We start from the raw sequence: 21,949 nt of genomic DNA on the forward strand, positions 1-21,949 counted from the left end.
TCGTTTATTGCTAGGGAATATTTGAATACAACTACTCGCCTTCACTCATACATTTATCTGTCTCACCACAAATAAAAACACACATTTTACTGGCCCATGGCAGCCTTTGAGCCACCAGGCTAACACTGACTTTGAATGTATAAGCAGTCTTAACAGTGGCCACTAGGACTTAGCCAGTGATCTGTGCTGTGAGCGCAACATTGCTTTGTAATATCTGATACATAGCCAGAATATGCAAGCACACGTAGCTTGACATTCTGCTCATTGTACACAATGTGAAAGTATTCTTTAAAACTGACAAATACGCTGTAACATGATAACGGGGCACAGAATGGTGCTGAAAGTTGCTTATTCTTCAGAAACATATAACTGTATCATCTGCATGCATTCAAAGCACAAGCGACCACTGACATGTGTGCCGTTTTCAACCCCAGAAGGGGGCGGAGTGGGGCTGTGGGGCTACGCGCAGTGCCGTGGAATGGCACACAAATGGGGAGTTGCCTGAAATCAGAGTTGCATCCCCATAGGCAACTAGATTGCATGAAGAGTTAACTTGTGCTGCAGAAAGAACTTTTTTATATATAATGCAGAAAAATAATACTCGTGACTATAGAAAGGCTTGTATAACTTCTTGGTCTTGATATAATTTCTTTATATTCCTTTATTTCTATATATATATATATATTTTCTTTACTAGCAAGCCATTTTCTGCATGTCTAATCCCCCAGAGTGGTAGTTCTTGTCACATTTGATTTCAAGTCTAGGTTTATTACTCTCTTTGACCTAAATTTCAATAGAAACATTCAAAAGTGTAAATGCATGCAACATTGTTGGATGGTGTGCTTATAATGATTTACTTCATACAAGTTGGCAATATGTTCATTTTTAAAAGATCACCAGTGTTTATTTGGTTTGACTTTTTTAAAAAAACAATCACTAGTGTTTATTTGACTTTTCATTAAATAGTAGTAACCTCATCAGTAGCATTATTTTACCTGGGTTATTAGAACCTTTGGTGGTGGTGGGAACAAGACCTATCTATATATAATGGCAATAAAAGTGTAATATGTGGCATTAAAAAAATTATAAGCTTGTTGGGATGGCTCCATTCTATTTAGTCATTGGTGTTTGTATCTGCAAAGAAAAAGTATCTTGCAAGAAATAACTTGTTTCTGTAGCAGAGCATTTTATTAAGAGTTCCTTTTGCTAGTGTTGATTACATAAACAGGGTTGGTTGCATGTCAATCAGGATCTAGCTCTTAGAACTTTATGCTGCCATGTAAGCCCAGCCCTGCTTAAGTTCCTAATGCAGATGAGGTCAAGCACTTCAGAACAGGCTTAGAGTAATACTGTCTACTGCTTCATTTTACACCCTGGTCTTCTCTTGTAATGCACTTAATGCTTGTTGCTGTAACAGCAAATGAGATGTTTTTGCACGTCCCTTGATTGTATATGAGATTAGAATTCAAAAATGGATGTTGCAAGAAGCTTTATACAGAGTATAACTAAGCAAGCATTGGAACTATAAGAGTAACTCTTAAGCGTGGAAATCAGAACTGTTGTACAGGTGACACAAGTCATTAGTGGACAACTGATGGTACATGCATGTTGGAGTAGTTCCAGGTGAAGTTTTATACCTGTACTTTGCCTCACCTTGCCTGCAAATCTATAGGAGGATAAATACTGGTAAGCATGATAAGACATAACCAAATGTCTTGCAATGTGTGTAAATTCATTTCATTGGCCACAAGGGGATGCTAAAATACTGTTTGATTTTCCTCCACTACATGTGTAATAGGCAGTATATTTGTTCAGTTGGAAGTGAATTTGCTGACATTTTTGGATGTGTTCTTCATTTAACAGAATTACTGGAAAATGTAAAACTAATACATAAACCAGTATCTTTGCAACCACGAGGGCTGATCAATAAAGGAAACTGGTGTTATATCAACGCTGTATCCTTGCATTGGAAAAATATTACCTGAGTTAATTAACTGCTTGTGTTTCTCATACTGAAAACAAAATAGATCCTGTTATCAGACTTTAAATTTAAAGGTTCAAAATGGGAATGGGGTATATTTCAAGTGAGCAGTATCATTATGGCTGCTGAATGGCTTCCTTGTGCCATACAGTATTTTAAGTTCATTTTTGTTCTCCTCCTCTCTTTTTGCACAAAGACGTGGGTGTGTTAAATGCTGTCTTTATTAACTGACTCCTTAATGCAGTTCTATAGACACTGCAAGCTTTGGTTGCTTGCCCTCCTATGTATCACCTAATGAAGTCCATTCCAATGTATTCGAAATCACAACGGCCGTGTACTTCAACACCAATGATAGATAGTTTGTAAGTAAATTGCAAGACAATCGCAATGTTTGAATTAGAATTGTAAGTCGGTAGACATTCTTATCTTCTTTTAAAAAATAATACTAATTAAAGGTTGGAAACATTCAATGATACTAGGTATTTGGTAGTTTAATTGTCCCTTCACAGAGCAGTACAAGGATAATATTTGGAGCAAATCTAAATTAATATCTAATTGCCATATTGTTTGATTTTCAAATTATGCCGCCATAGTTACAACTCCCTCTCTTCCCCATTCTGTGATTTGGGAATATTTCAATTTATCAAAGTTAAAATACACACCCATTTCTAAACCAAAGCCTTGATCTTTGGTGAATCTCTCATTCAATGGCTGGGTTTGGACTACCTTTCCTGATTTTATAAATTAGATCCTGGTTCGCTATCCTAGTTAAGCCAGACTTCTCCAATTAGGTATAACAGGGAGCTTTGGTTTAAACTAAAGCTAGCACATGAAGGGAAGCAACGGCCAAGGGTGGAGCATGTGGCCCCCATGTGCATTCCCAGCTTCATAAACTGTGGGAAAGATTGTACGAACCTAGCCAGTGGATTGCATTCAGAAACAGTTCAACATTGCCATTGTGAATTGGGGCTCCATCTCCTTCAGCTAACGTGAGTCAACTTTCCCCATCGTGGCTCTCCCTCCAGACGTTTTGGATTATAACTACCACCAGATGGGAGTTGTGTGGAAAACATCTGGATGGTGCCAGGTTGAGAAACGCCACTCCAAGTAGTGTGTATGCTTAGTTCACCTACCACATGGAACAAAACCTTGTCCATCTCAGCGCTAGAGATAAAAATATTGAAATAGTTGCTTTTAGTGCATCAGCTGAGGAAGAGGACCAGTAAAATAAATGTATGTTGACACTCAAATGAGATGAAGAGAGGTAAATTACCCATTTTTATCTTGAAACAAACAATAATTTTATCTTATGTGAGCCTTTCCAGTATTAGACTTGATCAGATGTTTGTGGCTAGTTGTATCTAGTAACATTTGTTGTCTCTCTAGCTAACACCGATTTCCTTTTGTTCTACTTCAGTGTCCGCCTAATGAATGAGTTTACAAATATGCCAGTCCCTCCTAAGGCAAAACAAGGTGGGTAGAAAATAATCACCTGCTAACTGTCTGGTGACATATTGGTAGAGTGGAGGAGTTCAATGCTGTCTTTGTATGATACAGCTGAGGTTCTTACATTTCTGCAGTACAAATTGGCTTTCACCAAGAGGCTTGTGTGATGTCAGGTAAAAAGAACCTTTCTGTTTAAAAGGCATACAACATTTTTGCAGCATCTTTTTTTCAGCTCTTAGGACCTTACATAAAATATGATCTTGTTTCAGAAAGAGAGTGTTCCTTCTGTACTCTTAAGATTGGTTTGTTTTTAAGGTGGCAACAAACCTCTTGCATCAGTTTTTGAGGTGTTGGGAAACTTGCTGTATTCAGACACAATCCTTTGGTTTGATGTATCAGCACAAATAAATTGTATTTCATGGTTGCATGAAGTCAATTGCTGTCATTCTCTCCATGCTGATCCAGTGCCTTAGTTTCTTTTTTTTTACCTAAATTTTTACCTAAATTCAGTTCCCGGTAAGGTAATTTGATGGTGTAAGTAGCCACCTATGAGAACTTTAGTAGTTGCCTTGCCTGCTTTTCAGTGTTGTGTGATTGTGGTTAAGCCACAGACAAACCTCCACAGCATAGTGTTGCTAAAAGAACAGGGGCAGTGATTACTTCATTATTTGTTGAAAATGTAGCATCGAATCTGTCCCACCCTGTACTTGAAATTCTGGCCTTTTGTAAAGGTTAAGTTGTTGATCTTTGTCAAATTGCTCTGTCTTTCCCCTTTTTGTTTTGGCAGCTTTAGGTGATAAAATTGCAAGAGACATCAGGCCTGGAGCTGCCTTTGAACCTACATACATTTATAGATTGCTGACAGTTATCAAGTCAAGTCTGTCGGAAAAGGTGAGATTAGATCTTTTGAGCTGTTTCTTACCCTGTATTATGTAAGCAGCTGTAGAAAAATAGTGTTTGCAGTTCCCTTTTATTACGGCCCTAATATGGTTAATTTCATTCTTCAGCAGTGGTGGCTTATCCTTGGTTGCATCTGGAACACCCAAATAGTGCCAGACATGCTAAGGGAGCCAGAGTTAAAAGAATAGTTGGCTTGTTTAAAAAAATGAGTTACAAATGTTGGGTGTTAATATAAAATGTAAGATAATGATAACTTGTGGTAAGAATACTGAAGGCGTGGTACCAGCTTCCTCTTCAAACCTTGAGGCCTAAAGAATTAGTCTTCACATGCAGTTCTAGTATTTATATGCTGTGTTTACATTCAAATGCAGACATATAGTATGGATGTTTCCATAACTCTGGAATCGAGTACAAGGGAGACCCAAGGATATAACACAAAATTTGTAGTTAAGGTTTTATCCAAAGCTAGGATTAGCAAACCCAATGTTTCCTTCATTCAGCTTCCAAATGTGCCAGAATAAATGCCTCATTGATGACTGGTACTTCTTATCAATATCAGTTGCATTCAGACATCTTGTCATTTAAAATGAGAAAGGAAGTTCCTTGGACTGATTAAAGGCCATGTTAGAGTACTTTTTCTATGCAGAAGTTCTTGCACCAAATTCTCAAACTTTAAACTCTCCCGAGTTTTAAAAAGCAGTTTGGAGTACAGTGGGGAGTAGTACTGCTTTGGAAAATTAATTTAACTTCAGTGCACTGAGTAATGTACTTGTGCCTTTGGATCACTCCCAAGAACCTAAATAGGAAAGTGTTGGAGTGACTATACTATATATGTGGCTATACTAAAACACCTTTTTCTTCAGGGCAGACAAGAAGATGCTGAAGAGTATCTGGGATTTATTCTAAATGGCCTACATGAGGAAATGCTGATTCTGAAGAAGTTGCTATCTCCACACAGTGAAAGTAAGTTTTTTAAAAAATGCTAATTAATATGTATATTTATATATAGCATATTTGTATATGGACAGTGTGCAGACATAATGCTTATTTATGGTTTGTTTTCTTCAACTATGCCATGAAGTATGTAGTTAGTGATTCATTTTGTGAATCAATAGTTTGAAGTAGGTTTGCAAACCGTGCTTTACATTAACTGTAATTAACCATTACATCTGCATTGCAAACCAAAGCTAAAACAGTTTTCTCACTTCTCTAGCCACTGTGTCCAAAGTTGCCAAGTGGTTCTCACTGATGTCTTCCTTCCTCTCCCCCAATCTTTGAGTTAGACGGTAGTTTCTCTCTGAGACTTCTGGGTTAAAGAAACAAACTATGGTGTGCCCTAAACAATCTTAAATCTTACGCCTGCACTGTGCTATAGTCTTCTGTTTTGAAAGAATGGAGGTAGAACTACTCATGTAACTGCAATAGTTGCCTAAGCAGGTAGAGGAATGATGCTTGCTTTTAATGATAAAGTTTGCATAAAGCAGTGTTTCCTTCTAGACAAAAATTATCTACCATATTTTATATATATATATATATATATATATATATATATATATATATATATATATATCCAGTTACAGAATATATACATTTCCTCTTCCTTCCAGAACTTGCAGTTTCCAATGGTCCGGAGACCCAGCCTGTAAATGAAGAGGAAGAACAGGAGGAGCAAGGCGAAGGAAGTGAGGATGAATGGGAGCAGGTTGGACCACGCAACAAATCCTCTGTCACTCGGCAAGCAGATTTTGTCCAGACACCAATTACAGATATATTTGGTGGTCACATAAGGTACAATAAATTGTAATTAGTGTTAATAGAATGTCAGGCTGCATATTGTCTCCCTGCTTATTTAACTTATATGCAGAATTCATCGTGCGAAAGGCTGGGCTGGATGAATCCCTAGCCGGAATTAAGATTGCCGGAAGAAATATCAAAAACCTCAGATATGCAGATGACACAACCTTGATGGCAGAAAGTGAGGAGGAATTAAAGAACCTTTTATTGAGGGTGAAAAAGGAGAGTGCAAAATATGGTCTGAAGCTCAACATCAAAAAAACTAAGATCATAGCCACTGGGCCCATCACCTCCTGGCAAATAGAAGGGGAAGAAATGGAGGCAGTGAGAGATTTTACTTTCTTGGGCTCCATGATCACTGCAGATGGTGACAGCAGCCATGAAATTAAAAGACGGCTGCTTCTTGGGAGAAAAGCAATGACAAACCTAGACAGCATCTTAAAAAGTAGAGACATCACCTTGCCAACAAAGGTCCGTATAGTTAAAGCTATGGTTTTCCCAGTAGTGATGTATGGAAGTGAGAGCTGGATCATAAAGAAGGCTGATCGCCGCAGAATTGATGCTTTTGAATTATGGTGCTGGAGGAGACTCTTGAGGGTCCCATGGACTGCAGGAAGATCAAACCTCTCCATTCTTAAGGAAATCAGCCCTGAGTGCTCACTGGAAGGACAGATCGTGAAGCTGAGGCTCCAGTACTTTGGCCACCTCATGAGAAGACTCCCTGGAAATAGAAGACTTCCTGGAAAAGACCCTAATGTTGGGAAAGATGGAGGGCACAAGGAGAAGGGGACGACAGAGGACAAGATGAAGAGAAGAAGAAGAAGAGTTTGGATTTGATGTCCCGCCTTTTACTCCCCTTCAGGAGTCTCAAAGCGGCTAACATTCTCCTTTCCCTTCCTCCCCCACAACAAACACTCTGTGAGGTGAGTGGGGCTGAGAGACTTCAAAGAAGTGTGACTGGCCCAAGGTCACCCAGCAGCTGCATGTGGAGGAGCGGAGACACGAACCCAGTTCCCCAGATTATGAGACTTAACCACTACACCACACTGGCTCTCAAGATGGTTGGATAGTGTTCTCGAAGCTACCAGCATGAGTTTGATCAAACTGCGGGAGGCAGTGGAAGACAGAAGTGCCTGGCGTGCTCTGGTCCATGGGGTCACGAAGAGTCGGACACGACTAAACAACAACAAGAATGTCAGGATCATGTTTATGGGTGAGGGGAAATGGACAAAATCAATGTATGCCACCATAAGTGCAGTCCAACCTCTACTTACCACCACCTCTTCTTACGGTCGGGTTTGCTGCTGTTTGCGCATGTGCAGAAGCGGCCATCACCATTCGCACATGCGCAGAAGCAGGCCATCACCGCCTGCGTACAATGGCGCCTCTCCCAGCGCTCCTTTTCGACCACCAGACAGACCTCCAGAACGGATTATGGTTGCAATAGAGGTTCCACTGTAGAAGCTTAGTGTTCATAAATATAAAACGTGTTGTTCATTAAGGTACACCCCAAAAGTTGATATAGAGAGATTCCTATAAGCTGGTTCTGCCGCAAAGAACGTACCTTCATTTCCATTCCTTGGTGACAGGAACTCGGAAGAACCAGCCCTACATATTTCTGAGACGACTTCTTTGTATGTTTAATCTGGTAACAATTATTAATGGCGAGCACATTGTCCTCTGTTGACATCCAAAAGAAGCAAGATGAAACTGAGGGATTCCTGTTTTCTTCTTTTTGCTGAATGGGAGAACCACAAATCTCTAGTCCCACATGTGTAGTCTGCTTTCTGCCACGCCTGTCCTACTCACTATACTAAGTAGGTCACCGCAGAAACAAGATCCCACGTTAGGATGTTGGAAAGCTTTCTCTTGTGAGGCCAGCAGCGGAGATAGGAATGGTCTAATAGTAGTTTACCAAACATAAGCTCTAGAAATAGTTGTATTTTCCGTCCCACACAAAAATGTAGATTAGTACTTCCTCCCCCATCATGTTTTTGGCTCTTGATTGCCTTCATGAGTACCTTGTTTATTGCAAAGAAATAATAAGAATGCATTAAAATCCAAATTTGCATATATCTGAACTTTTCATGCCAAAATGTACTTATAATTATCATGCTTCACTCATGTATGTGCCTTTGTGTGGACTTTGCCCTTAAGAGCAGTAGTTGAAAAGTGCTGTGCTGTGGTGGATTTTTAGTATAGAAAAAAGAACTAAAAATTGTGGCAGGGGACATGAGAGGTTTATAAATTACATTTGGTCTCAAGAAAGTAAATACGTAGAGATGGTCTCTTCCCCCCTTCTATTAGAACTCAAGCTCAACAAATGAAATTAATAGGCAGTAGATTTAGAGTGGTTAGAATGAAATACTTCATCCAGGTTCCAGAATTCATTGGCACAAGATGTGGCGATGGCCACTAGTTTAATGGCTTTAGAGGTGGATTACACAAGTTCATGGAGAAAATACCTGTCAGTGACTCCTATAGTTAGGATCGCTTTGTAGAATTTTGGTGTGTTCACTAAACACCGGTTTCTGGTAGGACATGGAGCGGAGCCCCCCCACCCCAGTGAATTCAATGACCAGGCAGAATTACTTTGAATTGGGCTTGGAAATTAAAAACTCAGCACATAATAGCATGGATGTAATATGCTCCAATAAATGTGGCTGCAACCTTCTGCAATAGCTGTAGTTTCTGATCATTTTTCAGAGGCAACACCACAAATCCAGGTGTATTTTTTTTATTTTCAGAAACAACCTGCATGGTAGCAATTTCAGAAAGTCAAGATAATTTTCATCATTGCATTATTGCTGGTATTGCTAGTACATGCTTATGTTTTGTTTTTAAAAGAACTGAAAGAAAACATTTAGAAGTTGTGGATGCACTAATAGAGATAAGACAGCCAGAGGGAGAGATTGATAGAGATTTTCCGTTATTCTGTTAGTCCATAATGTATAAGCTAGAAAAACTTGGTTGCTGTGGTGGATGTTGATGTGTTGGTCAGTCTTGATAGTTTCAGGGTGGATATAGTGAAAATGTATTATATATTGATGGAAAAGAGTTATAAGGTTGTATGTAGTTAATGTTCTTCTTGTTTAAGAAATTAATGAAACTGCTTCATCTTTCTAAGACAGTATTGTGATGATGATTCTTCATTGCTCTTATTTGATAAGCTAGCTTAGTTAATAAAGTTATTTCCCAAATTATTTTAGCCATTATATTAAGGTGAATGGTTTGTTTGTTTTCTGTAATCAAGCCATGTAGATCTTTGCACAGGTCAGAAGAATTCTGAGTAGCTGTTGGTCATTATTCCAGACTTCTGATTTAAATTCCCAGGATGAAGGGAAACTATAACCGTTGAATATCTATAGCTGGTATAAATTTGTAGCTGGATATACCCTCACTTAAACAAATAAAATTTTGATGCTAGTCTTTATTCCTGGTGGGCAGCAGTTTAAAGAAAGAATGAGAGTGTGCCATGCTCCTGGACTCTTCACCAAACATTGCAGTTTTATTGATGTTTTTGTGTGTTGTGGAAAAATACCGCTGCAAAATGCTAACCTGAAATATTATCTGGATTAAGTGTGGTCTCATTCTGACTTGAAGAAGCCTCTGAATAAACAGCATGTTAGTTCTTGATGAGAAAGGTATCCCAAAGTGGCTCTCATGTAATGGGTGGGACAAGTTGTCTCTTACAAACATCAACCTTGCCATTATGAGAGCTTCACATCGTCCAAGAAAGACCTTATTCTTTCCTTAAAATAAAGATGCTACTGTATAAAGAGGTGACTGGGTGCCAGTATTAAAGAGAACCTGGGGTTATGTGTGAACCAAAGTAACAGTTTTATTTAGCTTTTCACATTCAGTATTCATGAATAAGCTTAAGCAAATTGAATACAATTGTTTTAAGAATCTGGATGTGTTGGTATCTTTCAGTGGACTGTAAATTTGAAAAACAATTGGACATGAGAATGGAAGTCCTGTATGTGGCTATTTCGCATTCAGTCCTAATTATGTTTTTAAAGAAGAGGAGGAGAAAGGAAAGTATTGTGTTTAAGCTAGGAGGATGGGTCAGTAACTGAAAGAAGTACTATTCTTTCCTCCCCATGCCTTGCAGGGGACACATCTTTAAACTGTATTTCATTTCTGCATAAAACATGACATATTCAATTTCTGGATACTGAATCTGGTCATTACTTTAACCATATGTCTTTATATCTGTCAAAATCTGGCAGGACTTTGTAACACAAGGGCCTCATTTTAAGCCTGCCTACTGAGTTTGGCCATGAGACATTTTTATATGGGTTTCAGGAAGATATATGTGAAGGTATGTGTTGGCAGTCTCGCCATCAGTCATTCCAGAATTAAATTTTGAACAGTTTTCACAAGTGCAACTTCTAACTCATTTCTTTAGATCTGTGGTTTACCAACAAAGTTCGAAGGAGTCTGCCACTCTGCAGCCATTTTTTACTCTGCAGTTGGATATCCAGTCTGATAAGATACGCACAGTTCAAGATGCTCTGGAAAGCTTGGTGGCAAGAGAGTCTGTTCAGGGTTATACCACAAAAACCAAGCAGGAGGTAAGTTATTTAACGACTGGGTACACTTTTGAAGTCAAACATTACCATTAATCATTATGTGGGTGATTAATATTGTCTGTGTTGACTGACAGCAATTCTCAAAGATTTCAGGAAGAAGTCCTTAATCCTGTTACCTGACATCCTTTCAAATCCTGTTACCTGACATCCTTTCAACTGGTAATGCTAGGTACTGGCCCTTGGACCCTGTGCAGTCAAGACACATTCTGTCCCTTGGGCACATTCATAAGTGCAAAATGTGCTATGCATCCATAAAGCCTAGAGTCTCACATCTGTGGCTGATTGAACACTGCCTTATCGGGACAAACTAATGGGGCAGTAGAAGGGAACCAGGAACCAGACAACAACTCCAGTCTACCTTTGTGCTTCTTCCCTTTTATATGTTAGCTGGGTTGTTTGTGACTGGTCTTTATTATGTCTGTGTAGCATAAATATTGCTATGCTGATTCATTTTAAAAGCTTATTCAGTGAACTGCTTTTTGCAACCAAAGTGATTTCCCCCCAGTCTGTTCCTAATGAGAGTCTTGTGGAATTTAGTGCTCTAGAATGACCTAGTGCTTAGCTGATTTATGTAATTAATTTGCATACTTTCTCAATTTATCTTGCATTCCAAAGAACCCCAAGCAATGTACAAAACAGAAATAAAAGAGACTATTAATAATTGAATATAAACCTGTGAATTTTGGAACAATGCAATGTAATTTTAACAGTGACCATGCCAAGATTACTTTTCTGGGAAGGCCTGTTGGAAGTAAAATGTCTTCAGTAGATGCTGAAATCACAAATATTATTGTATTAAAATGGTTTCTTTTACATTTTTTGTGATGTCAAGCCATGCAGATGAGTAAAAATGCAGTGCTTTTGTCCTGATTTTTTCAATAGTTAATAGAACGATGTGCCTAGTTGTATTTTTCCACTGCAGTGCTCTCGTCGTCAGATGATGCTTTGATAGAATCAGAGATGGGTTATTTAACTAGCCTTAATGTAGGAAGCACACACCATCTTTGTAAACAGAGTGGTTCTCTACAAGATAGAAAAGAGTAGGCTTTACCACAGTGCTTAGACATTGGGAGGAGAGGGCAACAACCTGAAGAAAGGGTGAGAAGCATGTTGCCCTGAAATTATGTGTAGGCAAACGCAGCCCGTCTGGATTTTATGTCTGACATGATGTGTGGGAGTGAAAGTGGCAGAACATTTCTTTGGTTGTCTGAGAGACCTCCTTGAAAACTTGCAGTGCAAACTTCTCAGGGCTTGCCACACGAATTTTGTTTGGCTAGCCACTCACTTCTTGGTTTTGGTACATATATGGTTTTAGTCTCCTCTTTACTTGACAACCCAAATGTTCAATTATGGCTTCTAGAAGAAATGGGTGTTCACTTGAGGTGCTAGTCTGGTCTGGTTTATATTTTAGTGTCTAGTCTGGGAAGATTGCAAACATCTCGTATTGCATTTAAAAAAATAGTTTTCTCTAACATATTTATGAACAAAATCTCCTTTTGCACTTTGCACCAGTCATTAACAAAAGCTGATTAAATATGTGATCATTAGCTCATAGGAGTAGTGTGCAGAACTGGAGTCGAAGAGCTGAACTGAAAATAATTTTTGAACCAAAATTTGTCCACCAAGTGCTTTCTGCAGTGAAAGCCTTCATGCCTATGAAAGTAGATATATATAGGCAGGTGACTTTAAATGTTGTACATCACCAGAAACATTACTCTGCTCCCCCTGGGGTGGAAATCCCTCATCTGTTAGTCTGGCAGTGCCTAAAAATTGAAGGAAGAGGTGTTTGTGTGTGTATTAAACTGATTTCAGTAATTTCCACTTCTGATTCTGCGGAAATAAGCTTAATTGGTGACTAGCAGAGATTTGAGGTCCAACAAAAATTCTGCTTTCACCATGCTAGGTGGAGATCAGTCGAAGAGTGACACTTGAAGAACTCCCGCCAGTCCTTGTCCTACACCTCAAACGATTTGTCTATGAAAAAACTGGGGGGTGCCAGAAGCTCATAAAAAATATTGAATATCCTGTTGACCTGGAAATAAGTAAAGGTACATCTTCTGAACAAAGCATCTGGGTTTTTTGTTTGTTTGTTTTACAGAAAGAGATTATTGTTGCTTATGCTTTTGGGGTGGGGTGAGCCTGTTTAGGGATTTCAGGATCAGTGTATATCTTCAGAACTGGTTAAGCAGCCCAGATTGAGCTGAGTTTAACGCCAAATATCTCCAGTGTCATTTTCAGTATATTTCTTTATCTTAAAAAGCTTGCTGTATGTTAGTTCCACAGTCTTCATAAATCAGCACATGACTATTTCTTCCTCAGAATTTAATCACCACAATCTTGCAGCACTTGGGTGGACTTCAGTGTAGTGCTAAGGTTCCATCAGCTTAAGAATTCTTGCTTGTGCAATTGAATGTTTTTCCCCCTCAATCTGTTCAGGATGTTTCCCCAGCCCCATGGGACAGATTTGGGGAGGATGTGGGGCACATGGAGCTGGAGGGGTGGCATCCTGTTAGGCAAGCAGAAATCCTTGTGCTGACAGGACATGGTACCAGAATACTACTGTTTCTCTCAAACTGATGCTGTTTTAACAATTTTGCTATCTTTTTCTCTCATTCCAAGGTTTGGAATGCTGTGATTTAACTCCTTGAAATAACAACAATCTCTGAAGTTACTTAATCTCACATCCTAATGTATAAACATTTCTTTTTAAAAAATAAAATAAAAGACCTAAAAATAAAGATCTTTGCACCAATGTACTATAAAACTTATTGCTTGCCATTTACTCTTGTGTGTCATACCCAAATCTTGGCCAGATATCTGACAAAAGGAAGCCCTCATTGGCAAAGATCAGTGAGAAGCTTATATCTCCTCAGGGAGGATGGCCATACATCCTGAGCCGTCGCAGTGCAATAGAAGAGCTATTGTTAACAGGCTCAGCTTTCAGTAGTTCTTTTGTTCCTTGCAGTGGGTGCAGGCTCTTTGGTTCGTTAAATGTGGGTAAAAGAGAGGCGGAAGTAATCCGATAATACTAAAGACAGTAATTCACTTGAAATTCTGTTTGCTTTTTCAGAGCTGCTGTCTCCGGGGGTCAAAAGTAAGATATTTAAAGGCCAAAGAACCTACCGGCTCTTTGCAGGTATGTGCTCATTTCTCTCAAATGTAATTTATTTTGTCACAAGGGCTCTTGCTGTTTTAAAATATTGGCAGTCCTCTCAGATCAAGCATATGCACTTCTAAAATTAATTCTTTTTTTTAAAAGTTCCCTGTTGTGTGCCTTAATCCAAGAATGCCAGTTCAACAAAGATGATATTCTGCAACCACTCCATATTATTCAAATTAAGAAAGTTATTCAGTGTTACTCCACATTACAGTGGTACCTCAGGTTAAGTACTTAATTCGTTCCGGAGGTCCGTTTTTAACCTGAAACTGTTCTTAACCTGAAGCACCACTTTAGCTAATGGGGCCTCCCTCTGCTGGCGCGCCGCCGGAGCACGATTTCTGTTCTCATCCTGAAGCAAAGTTCTTAACCTGAGGTACTATTTCTGAGTTAGCGGAATCTGTAACCTGAAGCGTATGTAACCCGAGGTACCACTGTACTCAGATCTGTCAGTTGATGGCAGCCAAATGTGCAGTCAACCTTGTGGAATTTAGTACTTGAGTCAGTACTGACTGTGATTGCGACTGTGGATTGAGAGATAGTTGCTTGCAAAGTATTGAAATTGGGGAGGGAAGTAACCTGCTGCTTTCAAAAAGCTTGCATTTAGTTGTTGGTTGTTTTGCTGCACAATTTTAGTGATTGCAGAAGTTCAGCAAACAAACCAATCTCTCCCAAGCAGTCTAAACTAAAAGAGTCAGAGTTTTATCTCTCCCCCATTTTTAATATTCTCCAAAATTACTGAATGAATTTCAGGTGAGACTCCTGTTTTCTTAAGCCCTCTGACAAGTAAGTTTGGGAGAGAGATGGAGTTTTCTTACACTTGAGTTGAGGTTTGAAGAGCATAAAAAAAATCAGTATCTCCCACTATTTCTGACATTTTGTGCTAGCCCAATGGCCCCTTTTCTCATGCCCAAGGGTTCTGGTCTTTGTGTGGCAAGGTGTAATCATCTGGCTAATAAAGCAAACTGATATTTGTGGAGCTCCATCCCTCCGCATAAGTTGACAAACATTTGGACAAGCCAGCATCCATTGAAACTTGTTAATGTTGCTTCCTTCCCTGTTGTCTTATTAGTTGTTTGGTTTTGGTTTTTTGACAGTTGTCTACCATCATGGAAACAGTGCAACTGGTGGACATTACACTACAGACGTCTTCCAGATTGGTCTCAATGGCTGGTTGCGCATAGATGACCAGGCTGTCAAAGTGATTAATCAGTACCAGGTGGTGAAGCCGTCTGCTGAGCGCACAGCCTACCTCCTGTACTACCGCCGAGTTGACCTGCTTTGAAAACTCCCCGTTTTTCTGCTGTGTTTGCCAGATTACCTGCTTTCTAGAACGCCAACTCTCTCTAACCCTTATTTCTCTTCCTCCCCTCAATGAATTCTTTTCCTTCTCTCTTCCTTCCCCTTGCAACTATGGGATAGAGCGAAAGAGAAGACTACCTTTTTGAGGTTTGTGAACAGCCTAGTTGGTGTTGGCTTATTGACTTTGCTGAATGAAGTCATTAGGGTTTGAAAGACTCAGTCTCACGAATCACACACAAAGTATTTCTTCTTCTTCTTTTGCGCTAATGCTGAATCCTAAGAGATTATTAAAACGGGGGATTTGCAACTGATTCCCACTTTCTAATTGCATAGTAGAAGCAGCCCTGCACCAGCAACAGAACTTGTAGATTTCTGTGAAAATGTTTTATCTTTACTTAAATAAAAAAACTAAAAAAAAAATCCTCTCTAATCCTCCCCCACTAGTTTTTTGATAAATGGTAAAAATGAGCCAGTGTCTATCAAGGAAAAAATGGTCCTCCTTTAAAAGAAAATACTCTACAAAAAAAGTATAATATACAGAGTTGCCGGTTCCTGATAGGGAAAAATACACATTTTAATAATTGTGCGATGAGAAACTGCTTAAGTACACATTGCAGATCAAAATACTTTTGAGTTAAAATGTTAGTCTATATAGATGGGTGATTGTAACTTTATTGCTATTAAGAGATTTCAAAACTGCATTTATGCTTCTGTGTACATGGGATTTTAAAACAAAAAATGGGCAAAATAATGAAAGTTGATATTTTTTTCAGTCTGCTTTGTTTAATTTTGCTGTCCGCTCTCCTATAATGTTGAGTTCCTAAGTGTACACAGTCTAGTGATATCTAGGAGTATAAAGTTGTCGCCCATCAATAAAAAAAAGTCACAAAGTTGATTTAAAGCTCTGAGAGTGTTCTTTGACCACGGGGCACAGCTGAAAGCAACAGAGACATTCAAATGAACAGGAAAAGCTGCAAAGCCAAGTCTCCTGGTGGGGTGCCAAAGACAAAACTGAGAAATACCAGTTTTGTACTTCCTGACTGGCTTCACTTTCATCTCCAATCAAATGGGTTTAAAAGGACATTAGACAAATCCATTTGGTGTAGTTCTGTCAATGGCTATTATACCAAGTAAACTAAATGGATGTTCAAAAGCTGTATGCCTGGGGGAGGGTTTGGGGAGGGTTCCCTTTGGGGCACCTGTGAAACATCTGAATAGGATGCTAGACTAGATCAACCTTTGGTCTGATCCAGCAGGGATCAGACCACTTTCTAAAGTCTCACAATCCAAGCTTGCAAATGACGTTTCAACTTGATTGCCTTTTGAATTGGAAAGTTTGTAAGGCAACAACACAAAAAGCTTTTGTAAACTACCAAAGTTAACCATTTGTTCTTTCAGGCTGTCCATGTGCCACACAAATGAGTACAGTAGGTAGAAGTTCTGTAAGCCAGTAACATCGAAGGCCATTTATGAAGTTCTGCCATTTAAAAAAGGTTTTTATTTTCTCCTCTCCCAACACAGACCATCAACAGTTAACAACTTGAATCTATTCTGACTTCAGAGCAAATGGCATCTGCTTTTGTTGCAGTGGCTGTTGGTTCTTGGGAGTTTTTAGCGGTGGGGAGAGTCGTTTGTCCCACAATGCCAGCCTGTCATCTCTATTGTTCCATACACATGTCACTATCATCCAGCCCCCCCTCCTTCCATATGACACATTACTCAACTTGTACTTAGGATAATTCTGGCCTACAATAATTAGCAAGCACAATATGATTTCTGGGGAGGACACCATGCCACGTCAAGAGTCCTGTACTTCCAAGCTGTGTTAACTCACCTCTTCATTGTTTTTATATTTCAAATCCTTTTGCCAGAAGGGAGTTAAGAAATCTTTGAGCTTCAGTAGCGCTTCCTGTTGTAAATTCTTAGAATATTTATTTTCCCTATCTCTACCACCCAGAGGAAAATGTAAACTTGAAGACCTGGGTGGAGGGCAATGTCTGTTAATTTATAATAATTTATAAATTTATAATATCTTGAAGGTGTTGCAAAGGCAGGGGACTCCCCTTGTATTGCTTCATGGGACATACTCCTGTGGCCCTCGGTTACTAAATTTCTCATACTTTTGTGCCTTCGTACCTCTCTCTATTCAGTTACTCCATTTCCACTCAAAATAGTGTGCAATAAAATGCATAAGTTTATAAAAATATGCCTTCTGTGTTAGTTGTAATTACAAATTTTAATATTTTTTATTTTAAAAATAGCTATGTAAACCATGTAGAGGTTAGAATTGATTAAGCAGTATATACATTTTGTTAAATGAACAAACCACAGCTTTTATGATTCTGTACATTTCAGAAACAAAAATAGCAGACTAGCAGCTTGGAGATCTGTTACACCAGAACACCTCTGGCATCCTTTGCTGTTCCAGGATAATAATCTCTCTCAAAAATTTGGCACAGTCATCCTATTTTGAAAAGGTAGCACGTCTTATCTGCCTTGTATGCAGAAGGTTGTTTAGTCCTGGCATCTCCAGCGATTCAGTTCAACATGTAAACTTAAAAGTTCGCTTGGCAAAAAATAGGACTCCACAGCACCATGTGGTGTCCTAGTGCTATAATGCATATAAAGCGCTTCATCTTTACAAATGTAGCTGAGTCCAAGGTAGGGTTTGGAAAGACCAGGGTTTGTCAGCCTAGTCCCTACTGCCCACTAGAGGGCATTTCAGGATTCTAGGTGGGTATTAGGGGGTTCTATGGCACAAGCTGAATCCTCCTGTCAAACACTGCTGGGCAGTAACGAAATTTTACCATCAAGAAAGATACATTAGTGGGTGGTAGGTATAAAAAGATTGACTATCCCTGGGAAAGACACTTGCCTGAAACACCGGAGAAACTGTTGTTGGTCAATGTTGACAATGCTGAGCTAGATAGACCAATAGTTTGACTCAGCATAAAGCAGTGACCTATGTACATCTCTTCTCTTTGTCCTTGATCCATCCTATATTGCCTATGTTTACTCCCATCTTGTAAGCCCTAATTTTGTCTGTATTTTAACTGGATCAAAATGTAGAATGAACTGGCTTCCTGCATGGAAAAACTGTTGTGTCCAAGTCCTACTTGGTGTAAATACCATTTAAGTTAATGAAGTTGGGTTAGTTGTGTCCATTAGTTCAAAGAATCTCCTCTGAGTAGGACTAACATTGAATGCAACCCTCCATTTTTGGTTGGCTTTCTGTGTTACTCCGTTGTGGTCCTAATCTTGGATCATTATCTTAAGTTTTACCTCTCATCGGAATCAAATTCAGCACTTTATCTCTCGTTTGAATTTTAGCTACTGCTATCCTTAAAATAGTAGAAACAGGAAATCAAAATATTTGGAACCACCCCATTTAGCCTTGCTCCAAAATGAAATGTATTGCACAGCTACTCTTCTTTAAGTCAAATTTTCTAGAGGAAAGGATTTCAAATGTGGACTGTGCCTACAGAGAATACCTTTATTTAAGGGTGGACAGCAGCTACTGCCATCAGGCTATTCAGTACTCTCGGAGTCACTTACAAAAAATGCTATTGCAATTTTTAAAAGCCATGGGCCATAAAATCCATAATTAAATAGGGCTTTGCCTATAGTCATACATACACCTGGAAAGGACCTAAAAGTTCATTTAGTCTCAATCCCTTCAAGTGCAGAAAAAAACAGTATTGCAGCAGAACACTAGATTAAAATACTAGCACAAAAAAATAAGAGCCAGAGCAGTATAGTGGTTAGAGTGCTGGACCTAGGACCTGAGATCAGGGTTCAAATCCTCACTCAGCCATCAAGCTCACTGGGTAATCTTGGGCCAGTCACACTCAGCCTAACCTATCTCACAAGGTTGTGCAAATAAAAATGAGGACTTGAAGAACCATGTATGCCTACTTGAACTCCTTGGAGGAAAAATGGGATAGAAGTGTCATAAATAAGAATAAAACACTAGTATTAAATATTTCACAAAGTCCTGGGCAAATGAGGGTTTTCTTGGTATGAAAAAGAAAAAAAGTTTGGAAAAAGTTAAAGATATCATCTACCACTGCTGAAAAAGCCTCGTCTTCATCACTCACTTCCTCTCTAAGATTGGTGGGACCCAGAGAAAAGGCAGATATTGACACCTAGATAGCTTCAGTGGGAATAGGTTGTTTTTGAAGTAGTCTGGTCTTAAGCCACTGATGACTGTGAAAACCAACCTAAATTGTATCCTAAAAAGTTGGGTAGAGCATGTAGCTGTTAAGAACCCACAAGTACACTGTGCTAGTGTACTTGGCCCTATTGTACTTTCTCAACACTGAAGGACTTGCTGTCAGAGGAGGCAGCACTTGGCTAGATGGGCCAATGGTCTCATTTGGCATCAATGCAACTTCACATAGAAGAGCAAGCCTTATGGCTTTATAGATTTGAAAATGATGCTCTGACAGTCACTAAGTGGAAGTTTAGAAGCTAGAGTGTTAGCACTCCACTGGGGCCAAGTCTGCAAGGACTGCAAGTACATGTAACAGCTTCCTCAACCTCGGCCCTCCAGATGTTTTGAGACTACAATTCCCATCATCCCTGACCACTGGTCCTGCTAGCTAGGGATCATGGGAGTTGTAGGCCAAAAGCATCTGGAGGGCCGAGGTTGAGGAAGCTTGATCTTGATGTTCCAAAAGCATGAACTTGTCTTCATATGTTAGGAAGACTTGGGTTAAGCCTTCAGAGCCCACCACCAAGAGTATTTACAGCTTTGGTATACCTACAGTCACACCTAGGAAGACCTGCTTGATCAGTCTGAAGTATCCAAACAAAACCCCTGTGTTGCAAAGAGAACGTCAACAATGTCTAGGCAACACGATGACCATATACATACATAATAGATAGAATTCCTTCAAATCATAAAAAGTTCAAATTGAAATTTTTAGTCTCAAAGTCTCTGAAAATCTTTAAAGGAAGCGAGGTACCAAACTTTGTACGGTGGAAGACAAGCTGTGAAGCTTTGTGTATTCAACAATCATGTCCAACACTGAACAGTAATTCTTGATATTGACTACTGTTTTGTAGAATTCTTCATCAGCGTGGTGGATGGATATAGAATGCTTCACTTATTTCAAATCAATATATATAAATGAAAATATCAAATCCTGTGGAACATTGCTCATGTAATAAAGTAGTCCCTTTTAGTTTTTCACAAACTAAATAATCCCAAATTATGCAATCCTTCCTCAGAGGAGTTGCCCCAGTCTCTGGATTATTTTAGATGCTGTTTTTGTCACTTTCCAGATCTGCCATATCCTTTGTGAAATGTGATGACTAGAATTATTAACACAGTACTCCAAGGATGACATCACCATAGATTTTGGGGAAAACATTAAAATATTGGTATTTTTATTTCAGGACCTTTTCCCTAATGATCCCTAGCATGGAATTGAGCTTGCTGCTGCACACTGAGTCAACAGTTTCATTCTCCACCATAATCCCTATATCCTGTCAGGAACCTTATATATTTCCTCCCATCATCTGTATATATTTCCTGTCAGGTCAGACTCTAGCTAAAGAAACCTTGACCATTTATTTGGACTTGTGTCTATTAGTTGTTGTGTTTTATGGTCATTTCCAAAGGACAGCTCCTTCTGAAATATTGGCCAACAATTATCTTGTTCTTTTTACTTCACCTTTATGAGAAAGTTGTACACCTTTGCTAAGAAATGACAAGTATGGGCCTCTTCTTCTGCAATACTTGCCCTTCTAATTGCATGTATGTTTTTAACGATCCTCTTGGATTTTAATTGCTATGTTTACTTTTACGAGGAATCTCTAGTGCAGGCTGTAAAGGAGACATTATCTGAAGAGGGCTCCTTTATGATGCATTAGATTGGAAGGAAATTGTGAAAGAGGGAAGGAATTGCGTGGTTTACAAATGAAACATCCTGTCTAAAGTGAAAACTTGAGAGCGTGGTTTTGTGTATTGACGTTTGTTAACTAATTGGATTTGGGTTCTATCACTTTTGAATGGGCCACATTAACTGAGAACTGAAACAAGATACCGTGCTGGCACAAAGCAAAGATAACTTAAGAACTTTCTTAACAGAATACTTCTGCCATGTAATCCTATGAAAAACAAGTGTTGAAATCCTGTCAGGACTGAGTGGCTTAATTGGGTTTTTCATCAAGGATCATGCAATATGCCCCGGTTGCCAAGTAGCAATTCAGGCACTTACAGGAACTAACCAGCTCCATTGAGTAACGCACAACATCGCACAACATCGTTATCATCTAACCACAATTTTGATTTTAGTGTGGGCTTCATGGCACCACATTCTTTGCTTTGGAACAAACAGTGTGTTGTCTTAAAAGAACTCTGTAACTGACTGCCTGTGCAAAAGATGGGGAAAGTATTGTATTACAGTTATTCTTCGGTGTCAGGGAAAGGCTGTAGCTCAGCAGTAGAGCATCTGCTTTGCATGCAGAAGGTCCTAGGTTCAATCCCTGGCATCTTTAGGAGTCCCCTGTATAACACAAGCCATCTGAGCTAGATGGACCCAATGGCCTGACTCAGTATATGACAGCTCCCAGTGTTCCTGTCTAGATTTCAGGCCAAGAATAACTGGTTTGACTCACTATTAAAGTCTGGGTTTTGTAATATGCAGACCCCAAATGAGAATGCTCCCCCCCCCCCCGCTGTGGTGAGATTCCAGGTGGGCTTATTTCTGAGAAAGGGCATAGTACAGGGATCACCATAAAATGGCTTCTCTCTGTGTGTGGCATAGC

The 21,949-nt window shown here is 39.3% G+C and overlaps 1 protein-coding gene across 2 annotated transcripts in view; it reads left to right on the plus strand.

Annotated features, from left to right (window-relative positions):
* The window catches only part of USP10 (ubiquitin specific peptidase 10), a 34,727-nt gene extending 18,657 nt beyond the window's left edge, over nucleotides 1–16,070 (plus strand). For both annotated transcript variants that reach the window (XM_083752964.1, XM_083752965.1), the window contains exons 5-14: nucleotides 1,864–1,955; nucleotides 2,234–2,343; nucleotides 3,399–3,454; nucleotides 4,215–4,318; nucleotides 5,191–5,290; nucleotides 5,935–6,115; nucleotides 10,533–10,698; nucleotides 12,620–12,764; nucleotides 13,787–13,852; nucleotides 14,971–16,070. In XM_083752964.1, the coding sequence (XP_083609090.1) occupies nucleotides 1,864–1,955; nucleotides 2,234–2,343; nucleotides 3,399–3,454; nucleotides 4,215–4,318; nucleotides 5,191–5,290; nucleotides 5,935–6,115; nucleotides 10,533–10,698; nucleotides 12,620–12,764; nucleotides 13,787–13,852; nucleotides 14,971–15,158 (1,208 nt within the window). In that variant the 3' untranslated portion in view covers nucleotides 15,159–16,070. The remainder of the gene's footprint in view (nucleotides 1–1,863; nucleotides 1,956–2,233; nucleotides 2,344–3,398; nucleotides 3,455–4,214; nucleotides 4,319–5,190; nucleotides 5,291–5,934; nucleotides 6,116–10,532; nucleotides 10,699–12,619; nucleotides 12,765–13,786; nucleotides 13,853–14,970) is intronic.
* The last annotated feature ends 5,879 nt before the right edge of the window (nucleotides 16,071–21,949 follow it).

The sequence above is a fragment of the Podarcis gaigeae genome (assembly GCF_964106915.1).
Source record: "Podarcis gaigeae genome assembly, chromosome: 8".
In the NCBI taxonomy this organism is placed as follows: domain Eukaryota; kingdom Metazoa; phylum Chordata; class Lepidosauria; order Squamata; family Lacertidae; genus Podarcis; species Podarcis gaigeae.